The 21,158-nt window shown below is 42.7% G+C and overlaps 1 protein-coding gene across 1 annotated transcript in view; it reads left to right on the top strand.

The window, feature by feature from the left end:
- The first annotated feature begins 357 nt into the window (after positions 1-357).
- Positions 358-21,158, top strand: part of LOC121540453 (leptin receptor-like) — a 53,406-nt gene continuing 32,605 nt past the window's right edge. Inside the window, exons 1-3 of the mRNA XM_041849327.2 lie at positions 358-607; positions 18,543-18,595; positions 20,684-20,929. Coding sequence (XP_041705261.1) covers positions 18,556-18,595; positions 20,684-20,929 — 286 coding nt within the window. The 5' untranslated portion in view covers positions 358-607; positions 18,543-18,555. The remainder of the gene's footprint in view (positions 608-18,542; positions 18,596-20,683; positions 20,930-21,158) is intronic.

Genomic DNA, 21,158 nt, shown 5'->3' on the forward strand with positions numbered 1-21,158 from the left:
ACATAATTATCCTTTTTCCATTTTAATAATGTCACGTTGTACTCCAAAGTAATTTCATGATCATTTTCCCCGTTATTAATGATATGTTATTCTAAATGATTATGGGGCATACTTTGTATTTTATTAGACTAATTACTACTTAATTGTGCATTGTTAATCATGTTATGTTGTATTGAACACTTTTTAATAATAATAGTGTTTTTAATGGTTATTACAACAGTGTTCTTATTTGGTACGGGATAAACCCGGTGATGGTATTGGCTCGCGCATGACTATGCCACTCCCTTCTCCAAACGGAGTATAGCGTTCCTTGTGGCGCCTTTCAGTAACGGTCATGTTGGGGAGAGGGGACAGCTGGGGAAACACACCGGACTTCAATGACAAGGAACTGCAGCTGCCTTTCGACATTGTTATAACCGTTATTTTTATACAGTCTATAACAAAGTAGCTTATTATCTCTCATTTGTATTTGTGAAAGATCGAGGCAAACTATTGGCTACTTATAAATACTCAAAGCTCGGTATTTGTACCCTAGTGATTCGCGGACTGGATAACTATCGGTTCCTGTGCGGTACATTGGCGATTCAGAGAGGAACCAAGAGATCAAGTAAGGAAAACGATTAATTCCTTCTCACTTCTACATTTTTTTTTGTGAGATATAGCCTAGACTACTACTCTTAACAGTGCGTGTTCTCAAGATCAGCGCAACATTCTATGAATATTTGTGATCCAGATGTGAGAACTCAAGCGGATCCTCAGCTTGGTCAGTCTCTCAACTGGGCAGATAAGCTACTGCAGATTAGTTTTTTGCTTATCAATAAAGTTTATCATTTTCATCCAGTCTGTACGCCTATAGCCTATATATGCATAGGCCTACATTTATTTTTGGTTAAACATTGCAAGTAAAACAAACTGTTATAACCATTTGCAATTTCAAGTTTCAAGTTTTATTAGTCGTATGTACCAGATACACATGGTATACACGTCCAACGAATTGTTTACTTGCAGGTTCATTCTCGACAATGCAACAACAATAATAAATCATAAATTATAAGAATATAAACATAAAGTAAATGTCTCAGTAGAGTAAACATTTTAGCACAAGTATAATACAGGAAGGCACAATTTATAGTCCAATATTTAGATGTGTTTTGGGGAAGGGGGGATTGGGGGACAAGTGTTTAACTTTTGCAGTATTTAGCAAACATAACAAGAGTCTAGTAGCAGCAGTTGTGATGTGTGTGTAGCATGAGTGTGTGTGTATGTGTGTGTGTGTGTGTGTGTGTGTGTGTGTGTGTGTGTGTGTGTCAGTGGCGGTAGGTGCCGTTTAAGATGAGGGAAGATGATACAACATGGCCTTATTTGTATTACAGCATATTGGATGACTGTTATTCATATTCCATTCACCCAGCTCAATTTAACATCGATAGGTTTAGGCTACTACATGATACTCAAATCTTCCCTGTACATATGATGAGGTTGCTACAACCTAGCCTATGAATGAAAGTTTACAATGTACACTACCGGTCAAAAGTTTTAGAACACATACTCATTCAAGGGTTTTTCTTTATTTTTACTATTTTCTACATTGTAAAACGCATTAAGAAGAAAATTAATTCCACAAATTAACTTTTAAGAAGGCACACCTGTTAATTGAAATGCGTTCAAGGTGACTACCTCATGAAGCTGGTTGAGAGAATGCCAAGAGTGTGCAAAGCTGTCATCAAGGCAAAGGGTGGCTATTTGAAGAATCTCAAATATAAAATATGTTTTTGATTTGTTTAACACTTTTTTGGTTACTACATGATTCCATATGTGTTATTTCATAGGTTTGATGTCTTCACTATTATTCTACATTGTAAAAATGAAGAAAAACCCTTGAATGAGCAGGTGTTCTAAAACTTTTGACCGGTAGTGTAGGTGCACAGGTTGACAGACAGTGACACATTCAATACCGCCTTACACACTCTTGCCTGCATCTAGCTGATCTAGGGTGTAATCATTAGTCCAAAATTTCCAAATGAGAGTTTCTATTGGACAAATTAATCTTTATCCCCGTTTTGTTCCGTTTGCTTCCGTTTAAGAAATGTTTTTCAACAGAACCGGCGGAATGAATACACCCCTGATCACACGCAAACAGTTCACTTTCATAGCAGCCACATGAAAACAGCATGATCACTTTGCTCGTTGTATATATAATTCCTTCTCGAAACTATCTACGCGCTCACATCCTCTCACCTTTTCTCTCCACTTGTGGACTTCAGTGCACAACACATCAGCTGTCTGTGACCAGGCAAAAAAAACATTCCATATCATGACCGCTAACCGCTACACACAGCCTACATCGTTGTCACCATGTTAACGTCATAGTCAACATAGCTACTTGAACTAACGTGTTAGTAAACCCGCTACAATCATGCAGTACAGTGTACAGTCAGAAATCAGTTTAGCAGTTACACTGGCAGACCCCGGTGGCAATAAATTAATAAAACCATAAGCTTACCTTGACTTGTAAGAGTTCCGGTGTTGGATAGCCATAGCCAGCTAGCTAACATAGCATCCCTCTCTATTTGAGCTGGTTGTTTGAGTAGGCTAAACTAGCTAGCTGCATAAGCAGTTTAGCAGTTACACCGGCAGGCCCCGGTGGCACTAAATTAATAAAACCAAAAGCTTACCTTGATTTGGAAGAGTTCCCGTGTTGGATAGCCATAGCCAGCTAGCTAACATAGCATCCTACTGGAAGGTGTGCTTAGTGTCATTGTCCTACTGGAAGGTGAACCTCCATCCCAGTCTCAAATCTCTGGAAGACTGAAACAGGTTTCCCTCAAGAATTTCCCTGTATTTAGCACCATCACTCATTCCTTCAATTCTGACTAGTTTCCCAGTCCCTGCCGATGAAAAACATCCCCCCCAGCATGATGCTGCCACCACCATGCTTCACTGTGGGGATGGTGTTCTCGGGGTGATGAGAGGTATTGGGTTTGCGCCAGACATAGCATTTTCCTTGATGGCCAAAAAGCTCAATTTTAGTCTCATCTGACCAGAGTACCTTCTTCCATATGTTTGGGGAGACGTGTTTGCTTATTTTTTTCTTTAAGCAATGGCTTTTTTCTGGCCACTCTTCCGTAAAGCCCAGCTCTGTGGAGTGTACGGCTTAAAGTGGTCCTATGGACAGATACTCCAATCTCCGCTGTAGAGCTTTGCAGCTCCTTCAGGGTTATCTTTGGTCTCTTTGTTGCCTCTCTGATTAATGCCCTCCTTGCCTGGTCCGTGAGTTTTGGTGGGCGGCCCTCTCTTGGCAGGTTTGTTGTGGTGCCATATTCTTTCCATTTTTTAATAATGGATTTAATGCTGCTCCGTGGGATGTTAAAAGTTTCTGATATTTTTTATAACCCAACCCTACTTCTCCACAACTTTGTCCCTGAACTGTTTGGAGAGCTCCTTGGTCTTCATGGTGCCGCTTGCTTGGTGGTGCCCCTTGCTTAGTGGTGTTGCAGACTCTGGGGCCTTTCAGAACAGGTGTATATATACTGAGATCATGTGACAGATCATGTGACACTTAGATTGCACACAGGTGGACTTTATTTAACTAATTATGTGACTTCTGAAGGTAATTGGTTGCACCAGATCTTATTTAGGGGCTTCATAGCAAAGGGGGTGAATACATATGCACGCACCAGTTTTCCGTTATTTATGTTTTAGAATTTTTTGAAACAAGTAATTTTTTTCATTTCACTTCACCAATTTTGACTATTTTGTGTATGTCCATTACATGAAATCCAAATAAAAATCCATATCAATTACAGGTTGTAATGCAACAAAATAGGAAAAATGCCAAAGGGGGGATGAATACTTTTGCAAGGCACTGTAGTTTCTGCCCTCCTCTGTGTACATTGACTTGAATACAAAACCTAGGAGGCTTGTGGTTCTCACCCCCTTCCATAGACTTACACAGTAATTATGACAACTTCCGGAAGACGTCCTCCAACCTCAGAGCTCTTGCAATATTAACTGAGATGTTGTTCACCCAATCAAAGGATCAGAGAATGAATCTAGTACTGAAAGCATAAGCTACAGCTAGCTAGCACTGCAGTGCATAACATGTGGTGAGTAGTTGACTCAAAGAGAGAGAAAGACAATAGTTAAACAGTTTTTACCAAATTAATATCTTCAAAAATGAAGGAGACATGAGAGAGAGAGAGCTATATTTCGTATTGTTTTCACTTTCACTTTCACTTACTTAGCTAGCGAATGCAGCAAAGCTATTTTTGCTTACTCAAACACCTGGCTCAAATAGAGAGAGATGCTATGTTACCTAGCTGGTTATGGCTATCCAACACTGGAACTCTTCCAAGTCAAGGTAAGCTTTTGGTTTTATTAATTTATTGCCACCGGGGCCCGCCAGTGTAACTGCTAAACTGCTTGCTAACTGTACACTGTACTGCATGATTGTAGTGGGTTTACTAACACTTTAGTTCTAGTAGCAACGTCCTTGCCATGTGATTTATCATAGTAGCAGGCAGCAGAAATGTAAATGATAAGACTGAAAACATGCAAGGAAAAGTGATGGGGTGAAATTATGAAGCTAGTGGACAGAGAAATACTACTTCACTCTATCCAATCATTGCAGCAGGATCAACGTACAGCCGCCCTTCTCTTTACAGACAGGCGAACTAGCCAGTTTAGTTATTTAGACTGCGCATGACTGACTGAAAGACAGTACAGTATGGTTTAAACGTCTGTGACTGACTGACATGAGAAAGATGCTTGCTGGCACCTGAAAATAACTTTTTTTTCCCGATCACGGATCATTTCAAAACATACTCGGATCGTAATCGTATCCAGAAAATTGCCCATATCCGTTACGATACTCGTTTTGTCCAACTATTCAGCACACCCTGATATGAAAGTGAACTGTGTTTGCGTGTGATCAGGGGTGTATTCATTCCGCCGATTCTGTTGAAAAAAAATTCTTAAACAGAACGAAATGGGGATAAACATACCTGAAATTGAACAATAGACTCTCGTTTGCAACTGTTGGACTAATGATTACACCCTAGATCAGCTATAATAATAATAATATGCCATTTAGCAGACACTTTTATCCAAAGCGACTTACAGTCATGCGTGCATACATTTGTTTTGTGTATGGGTGGTCCCGGGGATCGAACCTTGGCGTTACAAGCGCCATGCTCTACCAGCTGAGCTACAGAGGACCACAGGCAAGTTGCAGGCAAGATTGTGCAAGGCGGTATTGAATGTGTCAATGTCCGTCACCTTGATTACTCACATTGTAAACTTTAATTAATAGGCTAGATTGTAAATATGATGTGGCTGTCCATGGTACTGATTTCTGTGTGTGTGTGTGTGTGTGTGTGTGTGTGTGTGTGTGTGTGCTTGCAAGTAGAAAAAACATGTTGACTCCCCCTACTTGTAGAGAAAGCCAATGCCATCCTCCTCTCTTTCATGTTGACGAAACGGTCTATGACTCTGTCATACAGTACACGCTTTTAGTTTTTGATGTCATAGGCTTCCTGGCTAAAATGCTTGCTCGCTAGCCTAACTTCCTTTCATGGGCAACGATGAGCCAGCTAGTTAACATTAGTCTACTACATCTAGCTACATATTGAACTTCCATCCTCTCAGGCAAGAATCGCTGTCAGAATCGGCGGTATAATCAAGTCCAAATCCCTATCTCCATCCATGGCTAATTTAGGAAAGGGACAATTGTAGCTAGCTAGCCTGCCACCGGAGGACAACAACACAACGAGATGCAACAATGACGTTTTTTCTGTCAATGACGTTTGGTTTTTAATGTGATGTGATTGGTGTGGAGCCAAATCCAAACTGGCTTCCCTTGACACTTTGTTTTGGATGCGCCAGGATCATTCACAGTTGAGCTTTCTCAGTTTATGCTGATTGGCTATTATTTTATATGTTTTTTTAATCAAGGGAGGCCAAATGCTCGCTGGCTTTCCTTGCATTCAATGATACGGGCGGCAACAATGTCATAATCTTTTTGACCAGACAGCATCAGATAGACGGGCTACACATATAGAGACAGAGGGGCGCTGTTTCGCTCACTTGGATGCTTTCTCCAATGAAATACATTCAGCGTCTTGTGAATTGAAGGAAAATGATTAAACACAGAGAGACAAAAGATACATTATTTTATATGTTTTTTCTTTTTTCTTGGTAAAGTTTTTGGGGAAGCCTGGCTTCCCTTGGCATTCATGAATAAACACCACTGATGCTAAGGTGCGGAGAATCAGTGGTCAGTTCCTCCATGCGTAAAGAATGTCTTGGAAGTCCCTCGAGAGGAGGGAACTGTGGAACTGCTTTTGTGGAGAAATCAACCAGGATTTCCTCCCAGTGATGCAAGCCCCAGAACACCAAGTTTGGAACTGGTTCAACACCTTGACTAATCGTGACAACTTTCGCAAGAAATTTACTTCTGAGTAACCAAGATTACACCGTGACTCACACTGGCTTGGTGGAGTAGAGGCATGCAATCGAGAGGCTGAGATTTGTGTGGAAAATAACGGACTTCACACCTTTATAGGTTAATCTACATTGACAGTCTGGCTCTGGCTGAAATTCAGTCAGCAACCAAAATGAGATTTGAGAGATTTGATTTTGCCAGCGGTCTATGCGTAAATACACATGAGGTGCCTATTCCAATGTGGGTCATATTTGTTGATCAAATCTAGATTAACATTCATGACTTTTCTGGTAATTTGATTATCTGTGATAGGCCTACTGTCATACCTTGTTATTGTCACCGGCAGAGTACAACTTGTTTTGATATGTGATCTAATGAAAATGAGACATGAGGCATGTGTGTACCAGCATGGGCTGTCATTGACAGGATTCACTTGTGTTTTTTAGAGCCCGATCGGGCCCAATGCTTCCTTCTCATCATTATGCTGATAGTAGTTTGATATCACACACACACACACACACACACACACACACACACACACACACACACACACACACACACACACACACACACACACACACACACACACACACACACACACACACACACACAAATGTTGTTATATCACACTGAATAACACCTAGGCCTGATTGTTATTGCTCAGTAGCCTAAGTCATCCCTATGGATGGTTTAGTACTAGGTCATTCAGCTCTCGGCTGCAGGTGGCCACTTGGTAGAGCAGCTGTCCATCGTACTGTATTGTAACCTGGGATGTTATTGTTATGATCCAGAGAACCAATTCATTATGGGATGCAGTCATTCATCTGTGTTCATGTTTGGAGCAATTTTCATGAATGAATTTTCATGAACTTGCATGCTAAGGGTAGGAGGCTATTGATGTTTGGTATGGGAATCAGGTTCCTAGACCAGGTGAAAACACCTTCTCGTTACTGAGTGAGTCAAATAGGCCTAGCTCTGGGATCAACTTAGCTTCAGAAAATACAAAGTTAACCAAGCACAACAATTAATTTACATTTACCAATTGGATGTGCTTGTTGAGCAATCTGATGACGGGCTCATCATATGCGCACCGTGACTGTAAAAAGCGTGCCATTTCCCCTACATACAAACTCACACGTTGCTAAAAAGTCAGACAAAATGTGTAGCCTATCTCACGCCCCATACTGAAAACATGCTGCTGAGTGTTTTACAGCATTTGTTGCCACTAATGTCTAATTGATTAGACTATATGTCGCATTGGTTCCGAAAACACTGCAAACGGTTTACGAATGCTAGGACAGAGATGCCCAATGTCAAAGCAGACCGCGATTTGGCAACATATTCATGTCTCAGCCATATCCCCTGTAGCTCAGCTCATTACAGTAATGTCTTTGCCTATATTTTCCCTGCCTTTGAGTTATCATTTATCAGTTTTAATCTGAGTTATCATTCCAGAATTTAAGAAAATAGTTTCTTACCTGTTGGCATATCACTCCCTTATCTCCGGGAGGTTGTAAGGTGTGCGTGCGCACAGGGGACCGCTGGTAATAGTTTGGGAATGAGCCTATAAATGATCGCCGCAGCGACAGGGGAGTTTACTTTTGGGATGAGATTGTAATTCTCATACAGTGGAGGTTCCTCAGAGGAGGAAGGGGAGGACCATCCTCAGTGAATTTCTGAAAAATAAAAATAGTGAAACATTAAAAAGTAAAACATTTTAGATAACTATACTAAATATATTCACATCACCAAATAATTGATTAAAACACACTGTTTTGCAATGAAGGTCTACAGTAGCCTCAACAGCACTCTGTAGGGTAGCACCATGGTGTAGCCGGAGGACAGCTAGTTTCCGTCCTCCTCTGGGTACATTGACAAATTCCGGAGGACGTCTTCCAACATGTTGTCCACCCAATCAAAGGATCAGAGAATGAATCTAGTACTGAAAACATAAGATACAGCTAGCTAGCACTGCAATGCATAACATGTGGTGAATAGTTGACTCAAAGAGAAAGAAAGACAATAGTTGAACAGTGTTGAACAAATCAATTTCTTCAAAAATTAAGGAGAAGCAAGAGACAGAGAGAGAGAGAAAGTGTATTTTATTCACTTTCACTTACTTAGCTAACGAATTTAGCTAGCTAGTTTAGCCTACTCAATCAACCGGCTCAAATGTTACCTAGCTGGCAATGGCTATCCAACACTGGAACTCTTGCAAGTCAAGGTAAGCTTTTGGTTTTATCAATTTATTGCTGCCGGTGTAGCTGCTAAACTGCTTGCTAACTGTACACTGTACTGCATGATTGTAGCGGGTTTACACATGCATTAGTTCTAGTAGCTATGTTGACTTGACGTTAGCTAATATGGTGACAATGATGTAGGCTGTGTGTAGCAGTTATGATATGAAGGTTTGGCTTGGAAAGGTTTTTTCACCGGGCACAGACAGCTGATGTGTTGTGCTCCCTGAAGTCCACAAGCGAAGGGAAAAGGTGAGAGGAGGAGAGTGTGTAGATGCGTGAAGGTATTATCCAACGATCAAAGGGATCATGCTGTTTGTATGTGGCTGCTACGAAAGTGAACTGTGTTTGTGTGTGATCAGGGGTGTATTCATTTCACCGATTCTGTTGAAAAACATTTCTTAAATGGAAGCAAACAGAACAAAACGGGGATAAACATACCTGAATTTGTCAAATAGAAACTCTCATTTGCAACTGTTGGACTAATGATTACACCCTAGATGCAGGGAAGATTGTGCAAGGCGATATTGAATGTGCCAATGTCTGTCACCTTGAGAACTCAAATTTCTCTAGACCTGTGTATCTAGGTAAACTTTCATTCATAGGCTAGGTTGTAGCAACCACATGATGGGTATAGGGAAAATTTGAGTATCATGTAGTAGCTTAAACCTATCGATGTTTATTTGTATTTTTAAAAATATATATATACAGTGGGGGAAAAAAGTATTTAGTCAGCCACCAATTGTGCAAGTTCTCCCACTTAAAAAGATGAGAGAGGCCTGTAATTTTCATCATAGGTACACGTCAACTATGACAGACAAAATGAGAAAAAAATCCAGAAAATCACATTGTAGGATTTTTAATGAATTTATTTGCAAATTATGGTGGAAAATAAGTATTTGGTCAATAACAAAAGTTTCTCAATACTTTGTTATATACCCTTTGTTGGCAATGACACAGGTCAAACATTTTCTGTAAGTCTTCACAAGGTTTTCACACACTGTTGCTGGTATTTTGGCCCATTCCTCCATGCAGATCTCCTCTAGAGCAGTGATGTTTTGGGGCTGTCGCTGGGCAACACAGACTTTCAACTCCCTCCAAAGATTTTCTATGGGGTTGAGATCTGGAGACTGGCTAGGCCACTCCAGGACCTTGAAATGCTTCTTACGAAGCCACTCCTTCGTTGCCCGGGCGGTGTGTTTGGGATCATTGTCATGCTGAAAGACCCAGCCACGTTTCATCTTCAATGCCCTTGCTGATGGAAGGAGGTTTTCACTCAAAATCTCACGATACATGGCCCCATTCATTCTTTCCTTTACACGGATCAGTCGTCCTGGTCCCTTTGCAGAAAAACAGCCCCAAAGCATGATGTTTCCACCCCCATGCTTCACAGTAGGTATGGTGTTCTTTGGATGCAACTCAGCATTCTTTGTCCTCCAAACACAACGAGTTGAGTTTTTACCAAAAAGTTATATTTTGGTTTCATCTGACCATATGACATTCTCCCAATCCTCTTCTGGATCATCCAAATGCACTCTAGCAAACTTCAGACGGGCCTGGACATGTACTGGGGGACACGTCTGGCACTGAAGGATTTCAGTCCCTGGCGGTGTAGTGTGTTACTGATGGTAGCCTTTGTTACTTTGGTCCCAGCTCTCTGCAGGTCATTCACTACGTCCCCCCGTGTGGTTCTGGGATTTTTGCTCACCGTTCTTGTGATAATTTTGACCCAACAGGGTGAGATCTTGCGTGGAGCCCCAGATCGAGGGAGATTATCAGTGGTCTTGTATGTCTTCCATTTCCTAATAATTGCTCCCACAGTTGATTTCTTCAAACCAAGCTGCTTACCTATTGCAGATTCAGTCTTCCCAGCCTGGTGCAGGTCTACAATTTTGTTTCTGGTGTCCTTTGACAGCTCTTTGGTCTTGGACATAGTGGAGTTTGGAGTGTGACTGTTTGAGGTTGTGGACAGGTGTCTTTTATACTGATAACAAGTTCAAACAGGTGCCATTAATACAGGTAACGAGTGGAGGACAGAGGAGCCTCTTAAAGAAGAAGTTACAGGTCTGTGAGAGCCAGAAATCTTGCTTGTTTGTAGGTGACCAAATACTTATTTTCCACCATAATTTGCAAATAAATTCATAAAAAATCCTACAATGTGACTTTCTGGATTTTTTTTCCTAAATTTGTCTGTCATAGTTGACGTGTACCTATGATGAAAATTACAGGCCTCTCTCATCTTTTTAAGTGGGAGAACATGCACAATTGGTGGCTGACTAAATACTTTTTTCCCCCACTGTATATATATATATATATTTGTAATTTTTTTTTGGCGGGGTAGATCAGCTTAATATTGCAGATAGATTGTAACTTCCATCAATGAAATTGTCTGCATCACTTCCAATCCCCCATGTTTTTTATATATATACTCCCCTTTATTCCTTTTCAACCCCGCCTATCGATGTTACATTGAGCTGGGTGAATGGAATATGAATGACAGTCATCCATTATTATTATTTATTATTATATTATATTATTATTAATATCCAATATGTTGTAATAGAAATAAGGCCATGCTCATAAAAACATTATTGTTCTCCCTCATCTTAAACGGCACCGACTGCCACTGTTCTCATAATGGTGTTTGTTGAGATGTTTTCCTTTCTTAAAACTTCTCTGTTGTCCTTGGTCAGGCACTTATTTACATTTTTAGTCATTTAGCAGATGCTCTTATCCAGAGCGACTTACAGTTAGTGCATACATTACTTTTTTTTGTTTTCATACCCCCTGTGGGAATCGAACCCACAACCCTGGTGTTGCAAACGCCATGCTCTACATCCCCTGCAGGCCATTCCCTCCCCTACCCTAGACGACGCTGGGCCAATTGTGCGCCGCCCCATGGGTCTCCCGGTCGCGGCCGGCTACGACAGAGCCTGGATTCGAACCAGGATCTCTAGTGGCACAGCCGCAGTGCCTTTGACCAATGCGGCACTCGGGAGTATAATACTTATATATGTATTGAGTCATCTTGTGCCAACTTTATAACGTAAAAGAAAAGTAGAGCTAACATAGCCTAGCTACTTACCTTTATTATGTGGGAGTAGTACATTCCACAAGCGCAGGCTTCCTGGCATAGAGCACAGAGGGTATTTAAGTAATTTGGTTTCAGCTTTTCCAAGGAGAAGGAGGGGACCAGACATGTTTATGGTGCGTTATGTCAAGTTTGTGCTGACTGAAGACAATTTATGTTTTTACTGGTTAAGTACAAAGTGACATTGAACCAAAGTGTATCTTCTTGTATTATACCTTTTTTTATTGGCCTTGAGCACATGAACGCAGTCTTCAATGATAACCATCTTTATGTAAGAAATCCTGTAGGCCCGAAAATCATCTAGCCTCCTGTGCCTACCTTGGCTTTCAGACACGGTACCCCCAAAACAATTCAGGCATTGATGGAAACACTAGAGACTGAAATGGAAGGCGCCTCTCAGACTGTTGTTGTGGCACTCAGCAGGAAACAAAGCAAATTGGACCCACTCCAATTAGCCTAGCTCTCCAACAGATCCATGGAAGATGCCATTTCCATCGCTATTCACACGGCCTTAACACATCTGGAAAAGAGGAACACCTATGTGAGAATGCTGTTCATTGACTACAGTTCAGCATTCAACACTATTGTTCCCTCCAAGCTCGACATCAAATAAAATACAATTTTATTTGTCACATGCGCCGAATACAAAAGGTCCACAAGCCCTTAACCAACAATGCAGTTTTAAGAAAGAATACCAAAAAAATCACTAAAAAATACAATATAAAATAATACGAAATAAAAGTAACAAATAATTAAAGAGCAGCAGTAAAAATAACAATAGAGAGGCTATATATATTGGGGTACCGGTACCGAGTCAATGTGCGGGGGCACCTGTTAGTCGAGGTAATTGAGGTAATATGTACATGTAAGTAGAGTTATTAAAGTGACTATGCATAGATAATAAACAGAGAATAGCAGCAGCGTAAAAGGGGGGGGCATGCAAATAGTCTGGGTAGCCATTTGATTAGATGTTCAGGAGTCTTATGGCTTGGGGGTAGAAGCTGTTTAGAAGCCTCTTGGACCTATACTTGGCGCTCCGGTACCGCTTGCCGTGTGGTAGCAGAGCGAACACTCAATGCATAGGGTGGCTGGAGTCTTTGACAATTTTTAGGGCCTTCCTCTGACACCGCCTGGTATAGAGGTCCTGGATGGCAGGAAGCTTGGCTCCAGTGATGTACTGGGCCGTATGCACTACCCTCTGTAGTGCCTTGTGGTCGGAGGCAGAGCAGTTGCCATACCAGGCAGTGATGCAACCAGTCAGGATGCTCTCGATGGTGCAGCTGTAGAACCTTTTGAGGATCTGAGGACCCATGCCAAATCTTTTCAGTCTCCTTAGGGAGAATAGGTTTTGTCGTGCCCTCTTCACGACTGTCTTGGTGTGCTTGGACCATGTTAGTTGTTGGTGATGTGGACACCAAGGAACTTGAAGCTCTCAACCTGCTCCACTACAGCCCCGTCGATGAGAATGGGGGCATGCTCGGTCCTTTTTCCTGTAGTCCACAATCATCTCCATCTTGATCACGTTGAGGAGAGGTTGTTGTCCTGGCACCACACGGCCAGGTCTCTGACCTCCTCCCTATAGGCTGTCTTGTCGTAATCGGTGATCAGGCCTACCACTGTTGTGTCATCGGCAAACTTAATGATGGTGTTGGAGTCGTGCCTGGCCATGCAGTCATGAGTGAACAGGGAGTACAGGAGGGGACTGAGCACGCACCCCTGAGGGGCCCCTGTGTTGAGGATCAGCGTGGCGGATGTGTTGTTACCTACCCTTACCACCTAGAGGCGGCCCGTCAGGAAGTCCAGGATCCAGTTGCAGAGGGAGGTGTTTAGTCCCAGGGTCCTTAGCTTAGTGATGAGCTTTGAGGGCACTATGGTGTTGAACGCTGAGCTGTAGTCAATCAATAGCATTCTCACATAGGTGTTCCTTTTGTCCAGGTGTGAAAGGGCAGTGTGGAGCGCAATAGAGATTGAATCATCTGTAGATCTGTTGGGGCGGTATGCAAATTGGGTCTAGGGTTTCTGGGATAATGGTGTTGATGTGAGCAATGGACCAGCCTTTCAAAGCACTTAATGGCTACACAGGTGAGTGCTACGGGTCTGTAGTCATTTAGGCAGGTTACCTTAGTGTTCTTGGGCACAGGGACTATGGTGGTCTGCTTGAAACATGTTGGTATTACAGACTCAGTCAGGGACATGTTGAAAATGTCAGTGAAGACACTTGCCAGTTGGTCAGCGCATGCTCGGAGTACACGTCTTGGTAATATGTCTAGCCCTGCGGCCTTGTGAATGTTGACCTGTTTAAAGGTCTTACTCACATCGGCTACGGAGAGCGTGATCACACAGTCGTCCGGAACAGTTGATGCGCTCATGCATGTTTCAGTGTTACTTGCCTCGAAGCATAGAAGTAATTTAGCTCGTCTGGTAGGCTCGTGTCACTGGGCAGCTTGCAGCTGTGCTTCCCTTTGTAGTTTGTAGTAGTTTGCAAGCCCTGCCACATCCGACGAGCGTCGGAGCCGGTGTAGAACGATTCGATCTTAGTCATGTATTGATGCTTTGCCTGTTTGATGGGTCTTCGGAGGGCATAGCAGGATTTCTTATAAGCTTCCGGGTTAGAGTCCCGCTCCTTGAAAGCGGCAGCTCTACCCTTCAGCTCAATGCGGATGTTGCCTGTAATCCATGGCTTCTGGTTGGGGTATGTATATACAGTCACTGTGGGGACGACGTCATCGATGCACTTATTGATGAAGCAAGTGATTGATGTGGTGTACTCCTCAATGCCATCGGAAGAATCCCGGAACATATTCCAGTCTGTGCTAGCAAAACAGTCCTGGTGCTTCCTGCTTTAGTTTTTGCTTGTAAGCAGGAATCAGGAGCATAGAAATATAGTCAGATTTGCCAAATGGAGGGCGAGGGAGAGCTTTGCACGCGTCTCTGTGTGTGGAGTAAAGGTGGTCTAGAGTTTTTTTCCCCCTCTGGTTGCACATTTAACATGCTGGTAGAAATGAGGTAAAACAGATTTAAGTTTCCCTGCATTAAAGTCCCCGGCCACTAGGAGCGCCGCCTCTGGATGAGCGTTATCCTGTTTGCTTATGGCCGTATACAGTTCATTGAGTGCAGTCTTAGTGCCATAATCAGTTTGTGGTGGTAAATAGACAGCTACGAAGAATATATATGAAAACTATCTTGGTAGATAGTGTGGTCTACAGCTTATCATGAGATACTCTACCTCAGGCGAGCAAAACCTTGAGACTTCCTGAGATATCGTGCACCAGCTGTTGTTTACAAATATGCATAGACCGCCACCCCTTGTCTTACCAGAGGCTGCCGCTCTATCCTGCCGATATAGTGTATAACCCGCCAGCTGTATGTTATGCATGTCTTCGTTCAGCCACGACTCTGTGAAACATAAGATATTACAGTTTTTAATGTCCCGTTGGTAGGATATTCATGCCTGTAGTTCGTCCACTTTATTATCAAGCGATTGTAAATTGGCCAATAGTATCGATGGCAAAGGCAGATTAGCCACTCGTCGCCGGCTCCTTACCAAGCACCCCGATCACCTTCCGCGATATCTCAGTTTCTTTCTTCTGCGAATGAAGGGGATGAAGGCCCTGTCGAGTGTCTGGAGCAAATCCCTCTCGTCTGACTCATAAAATAAATGTTTTCAAGGTGAGTAATCGCTGTTCTGATGTCCAGAAGCTCTTTACGGTCATAAGAGACAGTAGCAGCAACATTATGTACAAAATAAGTTACAAACAATGCGAAAAAACACACAAAATAGCATGTTGGTTAAGAGTCCATAAAACGGCAGCCATCCCCTCCGGCGCATTTCAAGCTCAGAGCCCTGTGTCTTGACAACACCCTCTGCAACTGGATCCTGGAATTCCTGACAGGCAGACCACAGGCTGTGAGGATTGGCAACAACACCTCCTCCACACTGACTCTTAACACAGGGGCCCCCCAGGGGTGTGTCTTCAGCCCTCTTCTGTACTCCCTGGTCACCCACGACTGCGTTGCTTTGCACAATGCCAACTCCATCATCAAGTTTGATGACGACACCACGGTTGTAGGCCTGATAGCCAACAATGACGAGTCAGTATATAGGGAGGAGGTAAGGGAACTGTCATTGTGATGCCAGGACAACTACCTCTCCTTCAATGTCAGCAAAACAAAGGAGTTGATTGTTGACTTCAGGAAGCAGAGGAGGGAACATGCCCTGATCCACATCAACGGGATTGCTGTAGAGAGAGTCAGCAGTTTTAAGTTCCTCTGCGTCCACATCACAGAGGACTTGACATTGACCAACAACACCACGACTCTTGTCAAGAGGGTGCAACAGCGTTTCTACTTCCTAAGGCGGCTGAAGAAATTCGGCATGCCACCCCGGGTCCTCTCCAAATACTTTCACTGCACCATCAAGTGTCCTGACTGCCACGAGCTATTCACTCCCTTACCGTCAGGCAGACGGTATCGGAGCATGAGGTCTCATACAAACAGGTTCAGAGGCAGTTTCTATCTACAAGCCATCAGACTGCTGAACACTTGAACTGAACTGACCACCTGCTCGGATTCTCCTTATCTTAGTACACATGTACACACCCACGCAGACAAACACATATCCACACACACACACATACATTTATGCTACACACACAACTTCTGCTACCAGACTCTTATTATGATTGCTAAATACTGTACAATTTGAACACTTCCTCCCCAATCTTCCTTTCCCCAAAACGCGTGTAAATATTGGACTATAAATTGTGCCTTCCTGTATTATACTTATGCTAAAATGTTTATTCTATTTACATTATGTTCATATTCTTAAAGTGTATTATTTCTTATTGCATTGTCGATAAGGAATCTGCAAGTAAGCGTTTCGTTGGACTTTGTATACCATGTGTATCCTGTACATATGACTAATAAAACTTGAAACTGAAACGGCGTATTATTATCGTGACCTGTCAGCCACTGAGCCATAGAGTAAAATAGACACTAGTCACTCTATTTCTATGCTGTAGGGACGTCAAAGCCTTATCTTTAATACACTACCGTTCCAAAGTTTGGGGTCACTTGTTTAAAAAAAATAAAAAATAAAAATCCATTAAAATAACATCAAATTGATCAGAAATACAGTGTAGACATTGTTAATGTTGTAAATGGCTATTGTAGCTGGAAACGGCTGATTTTTAATAGAATATCTATATAGGCATACAGAGGCCCATTATCAGCAACAATCAGTCCTGTGTTCCAATGGCACGTTGTGTTTGCTAATCCAAGTTTATCATTTTAAAAGGCTAATTGATCATTAGAAAACCCTTTTGCAATTATGTTAGCACAGCTGAAAACTGTTGTGGTGATTAAAGAAGCAATAAAACTGGCCTTCTTGAGACTAGTTGTATATCTGGAGCATCAGCAATTGTGGGTTCGATTACAGGCTCAAAATGGCCAGAATCAAATACGTTTCTTCTGAAACTCGTCAGTCTATTCTTGTTCTGAGAAATGAAGGCTATTCCATGCGAGAAATTGCCAAGAAACTGAAGATCTCGTACAACGCTGTGTACTACTCCCTTCACAGAACAGCGCAAACTGGCTCTAACCAGAATAGAAAGAGGAGTGGGATATCCTGGTGCACAACTGAGCAAGAGGACAAATACATTAGAGTGTCTAGTTTGAGAAACAGACACCTCACAGGTCCTCAACTGGCAGCTTCATTAAATAGTATCCGCAAAACAGCAGTCTCAACGTCAACAGTGAAGAGGGGACTTTGGGATGCTGACCTTCTAGGCAGAGTTGCAAAGAAAAAGCCATATCTCAAACTGGCCAATAAAAATAAAAGATTAAGATGGACAAAAGAACACAGACACTGGACAGAGGAAGATTGGAAAAAAGTGTTATGGATAGACAAATCGAAGTTTGAGGTGTTTGGATCACAAAGAAGAACATTTGTGTGACGCAGACCAAATGAAAAGATGCTGGAGGAGTGCTTGATGCCATCTGTCAAGCATGGTGGAGGCAATGTGATGGTCTGGGGGTGCTTTGGTAGTGGTAAAGTGGGAGATTTGTACAGGGTAAAAGGGATCTTGAAGAAGGAAGGCTATCCCTCCATTTTGTAACGCCCTGCCATACCCTGTGGACGGCGCTTGATTGGAGCCAATTTCCTCCTACAACAGGACAACGACCCAATGCACAGCTCCAAACTATGCAATAACTATTTAGGGAAGAAGCAGTCAGCTGGTATTCTGTCTATAATGGAGTGGCCAGCACAGTCACCGGATCTCAACCCTATTGAGCTGTTGTGGGAGCACCTAGTACCTACTGTAAAACACTCTCCTGTTCTCCTGTGGAACTAGTTTTGGGTTGAGTCAGCATTGGGTTGACAAGACTCTCTCTGCTTTCCTCTCTTTACTTATCTGTCTCTCAGTCTGTCTCTTATCTCATGTTCTCGCTCTATCTTTTCTTTCATTATTCACCCGTTTCTCTCTTTATTCACCTGTACATCTCTACTGATCCCCTTTCTCTCTCTTGCTCTCGCTCTCTATCTCTACCATTCCTCTTTTCATTTAAATTCCTCCCCATACCCATTTTTCTCATCACTGATAGAAAATGTAAACATTTTATTTATTTATTTATCTCTCTCTCTCTCTCTCTCTCTCTCTCTCTCTCTCTCTCTCTCTCTCTCTCTCTCTCTCTCTCTCTCTCTCTCTCTCTCTCTCTGTCTCTCTCTCTCTCTCCTTCCCTCTCTTCCTCCTCTCTCTTTCTATCTCTGCAGGATCCTGTCTGCAATGCTGACATTCATGGTGCATATCCTCATCATCTCCCATGGTGAGTTGAGTTCCTTCCCCATTAGAAGAATCTGAACTATCTCACTGCATCCATCCACATTACCTCCCCTACAATCTCCCGTGGGCAGATTCCTTCGTGTAGACCGAGATAATCTTCCAGGACTGACTGATTGGGATGTGTGAGATCCGAGCAGCATTAGTTCCGGATTGGGTGAAGGCGGTGCTTAAACTGCTTTGCCCTTCGTGTGCATTGTGCGTGTGCCCACACGGATCATAAAGGGGGTTCTGCCTGTAATCACACAATGTCACTCACTCTAACCTGGAATAATTATAGCAAACATTTCAGCAGCAACGCCACATGTAGTTACATGTTACATATATGTTACAAAAATAAATTAAAAAAAATAATAAAAAAATAAAATAAAATAAACATATAGTTCCATATTGATTGAACTCAGCTGCTATTCCCTGGAACTAGGCCTACCCATGTCAGCACATACAGGACAGGGCACTTGTATTCGTACACACAGAAACACATGGCCTCTTCCCATACTATCACATCCACTACACCAGGATTTCCCAAACTCGGTCCTCGGGACCCCAAGGGGTGAACGTTTTGTTTTTTGCCCTAGCACTACACAGCTGATTCAATTAATAAACAAATCATCAAGCTTTGAATCAGCTGTGTAGTGTTATGGCAAAAACCAAAAAGTGCACCCCTTGGGGTCCCGAGGACATAGTTTGGGAAACGCTGCATTACACACTATCACACCACTAGCTACTTACAATACAGTCCATTATTGACAAAAATAAAAAGGGCTGTTGAGTGTTGCATTTCATTGGTGTGACACTGTGTGATCCAAATAGAAGTATGCTGTTCTCTAAGGCAACAATACTTCTACCACACAAGTGAAAGACAGAACAGATCAGCAGTACATCATATTCCCTGACCATATTGACGGCCCATATTGAACCCAGTAGACACACAAAAATAAATGTAGTATTACCGGCCCATGATTGCTGCGCCACATACCTTTTAATTAGGCTAGTTACACAACATTTCAGTCCAAGAGTGGATCTTCGTCACATAAACTAACCGTAATTTGTGTCTATGTGTGCTTACATGTCGGTATATGTTACATGTATGTGTCTTATTGAGCACACACTGTGTTTGGAAATGGGTATACAGAACCCTTCTGTAATATCTACCCCAAGCCAGCATGGTATGGGGACACTGGGAGGGAGTGTGGGTGGCTAATGGGTGGAATGAATCATGGTCTTGGAGGAGGCTGCAGAGGTTTGGTTTTGTTGGGCAGAGGGGGTCTGGTGGGTGTCATTCTCATCCCTAATACTGTATGTCTCCCCGAGGCACTGTATCCCTATGATGTGTCTTAATATTGTCTCAGTCACATTGTTTCACCTGTTGATATAGGACCATGTTCAGTATTTATCCTTAAGCATATAGAATCCCTCTGGGAAAGACTGAGGTTACCAGAGTTGATTCTACCGATGTTCTCTGAACAATAGTGTTGTCTTTTTATAATACTTTGAATGATTGATCTCTTGAATCATTATGTAACGTATACGCAAGGAGTCCGGAAGCAAGTGCAGTTAGTGAGTTTAATGACGAAGAACATTGAACGATACAAAACAAGAAAAACTTTTAAACATGGAAACAAACAATATTGCCTGGTGGGTGATAACAACAGTGTTAAATAAAGGGGACGTAATCAGGGAGGTGATGAAGTCCAGGTGTGCCGAATGAGGCGCAGGTGTGCGTAATGAAGGTTGCCAGGTGTGCGTAAAGATGGGTTGCCAGGACCGGTGGTTAGTAGACCGGCGACATCAAGCACCGGAGAGGGGGAGCAGGTGTGGACGTGACACATTATTATCAATTAACATCAATGTCCTCCATTTAAAATGTTTTAATTCTGCCTAGGAGCAAATGCTATTGTAATGGTTGGAAATACATATTGTGGGGATGGAATACCATGAGAAGAATCAGGAATACCATGAGAAGAATCAAACCCACAACTCTTGTGTTTACCAGCATCGTCATGCCACAGCTTCTGCCCTGTGTCTTATGTCATTTTCTGTCAACCATCTTAACTTCCCGTTTCTGCCTAAGGTGTTGTGTCTGTGGAGCCTGTGCACGAATCCCCCCATGGAGACCTTCTAAACCTCCCCTGGCAGACAGAGCTCTGCTGTGCCTCACCCCCAGCCCATCTTCACCAGATGAGGGAGGGAGAGGACGAAGGGTCTGCAGGGTCCAGGAGGGCACCATCTGATCCGGGACACCCACACACACCCCAGTGCCTCTTTAGGAACTCCACAAGCACACTAGTACCTCCCCAGGAGACAAATCCCAGTGGAGGTCAGAGTCCTGTTCTGTTTTACTGACATTACATTTAGTGGGTGATAGTTCTCTCTACTAGACCTGGGCCCGTATTCACAAAGCATCTTAGAGTAGCAGTGCTGAGCGAGGATCAGTTCTGCCTTTTAAATCATAATGAATAAGAGAGGGGACCTGGTCCTAGATCAGCACTCCTACTCAGAGACGCTTTGTATATACCGACTGTACACACTACCGGCTTTAGACAGAG

This window comes from Coregonus clupeaformis, chromosome 26 (assembly GCF_020615455.1).
Source record: "Coregonus clupeaformis isolate EN_2021a chromosome 26, ASM2061545v1, whole genome shotgun sequence".
NCBI lineage: Eukaryota > Metazoa > Chordata > Actinopteri > Salmoniformes > Salmonidae > Coregonus > Coregonus clupeaformis.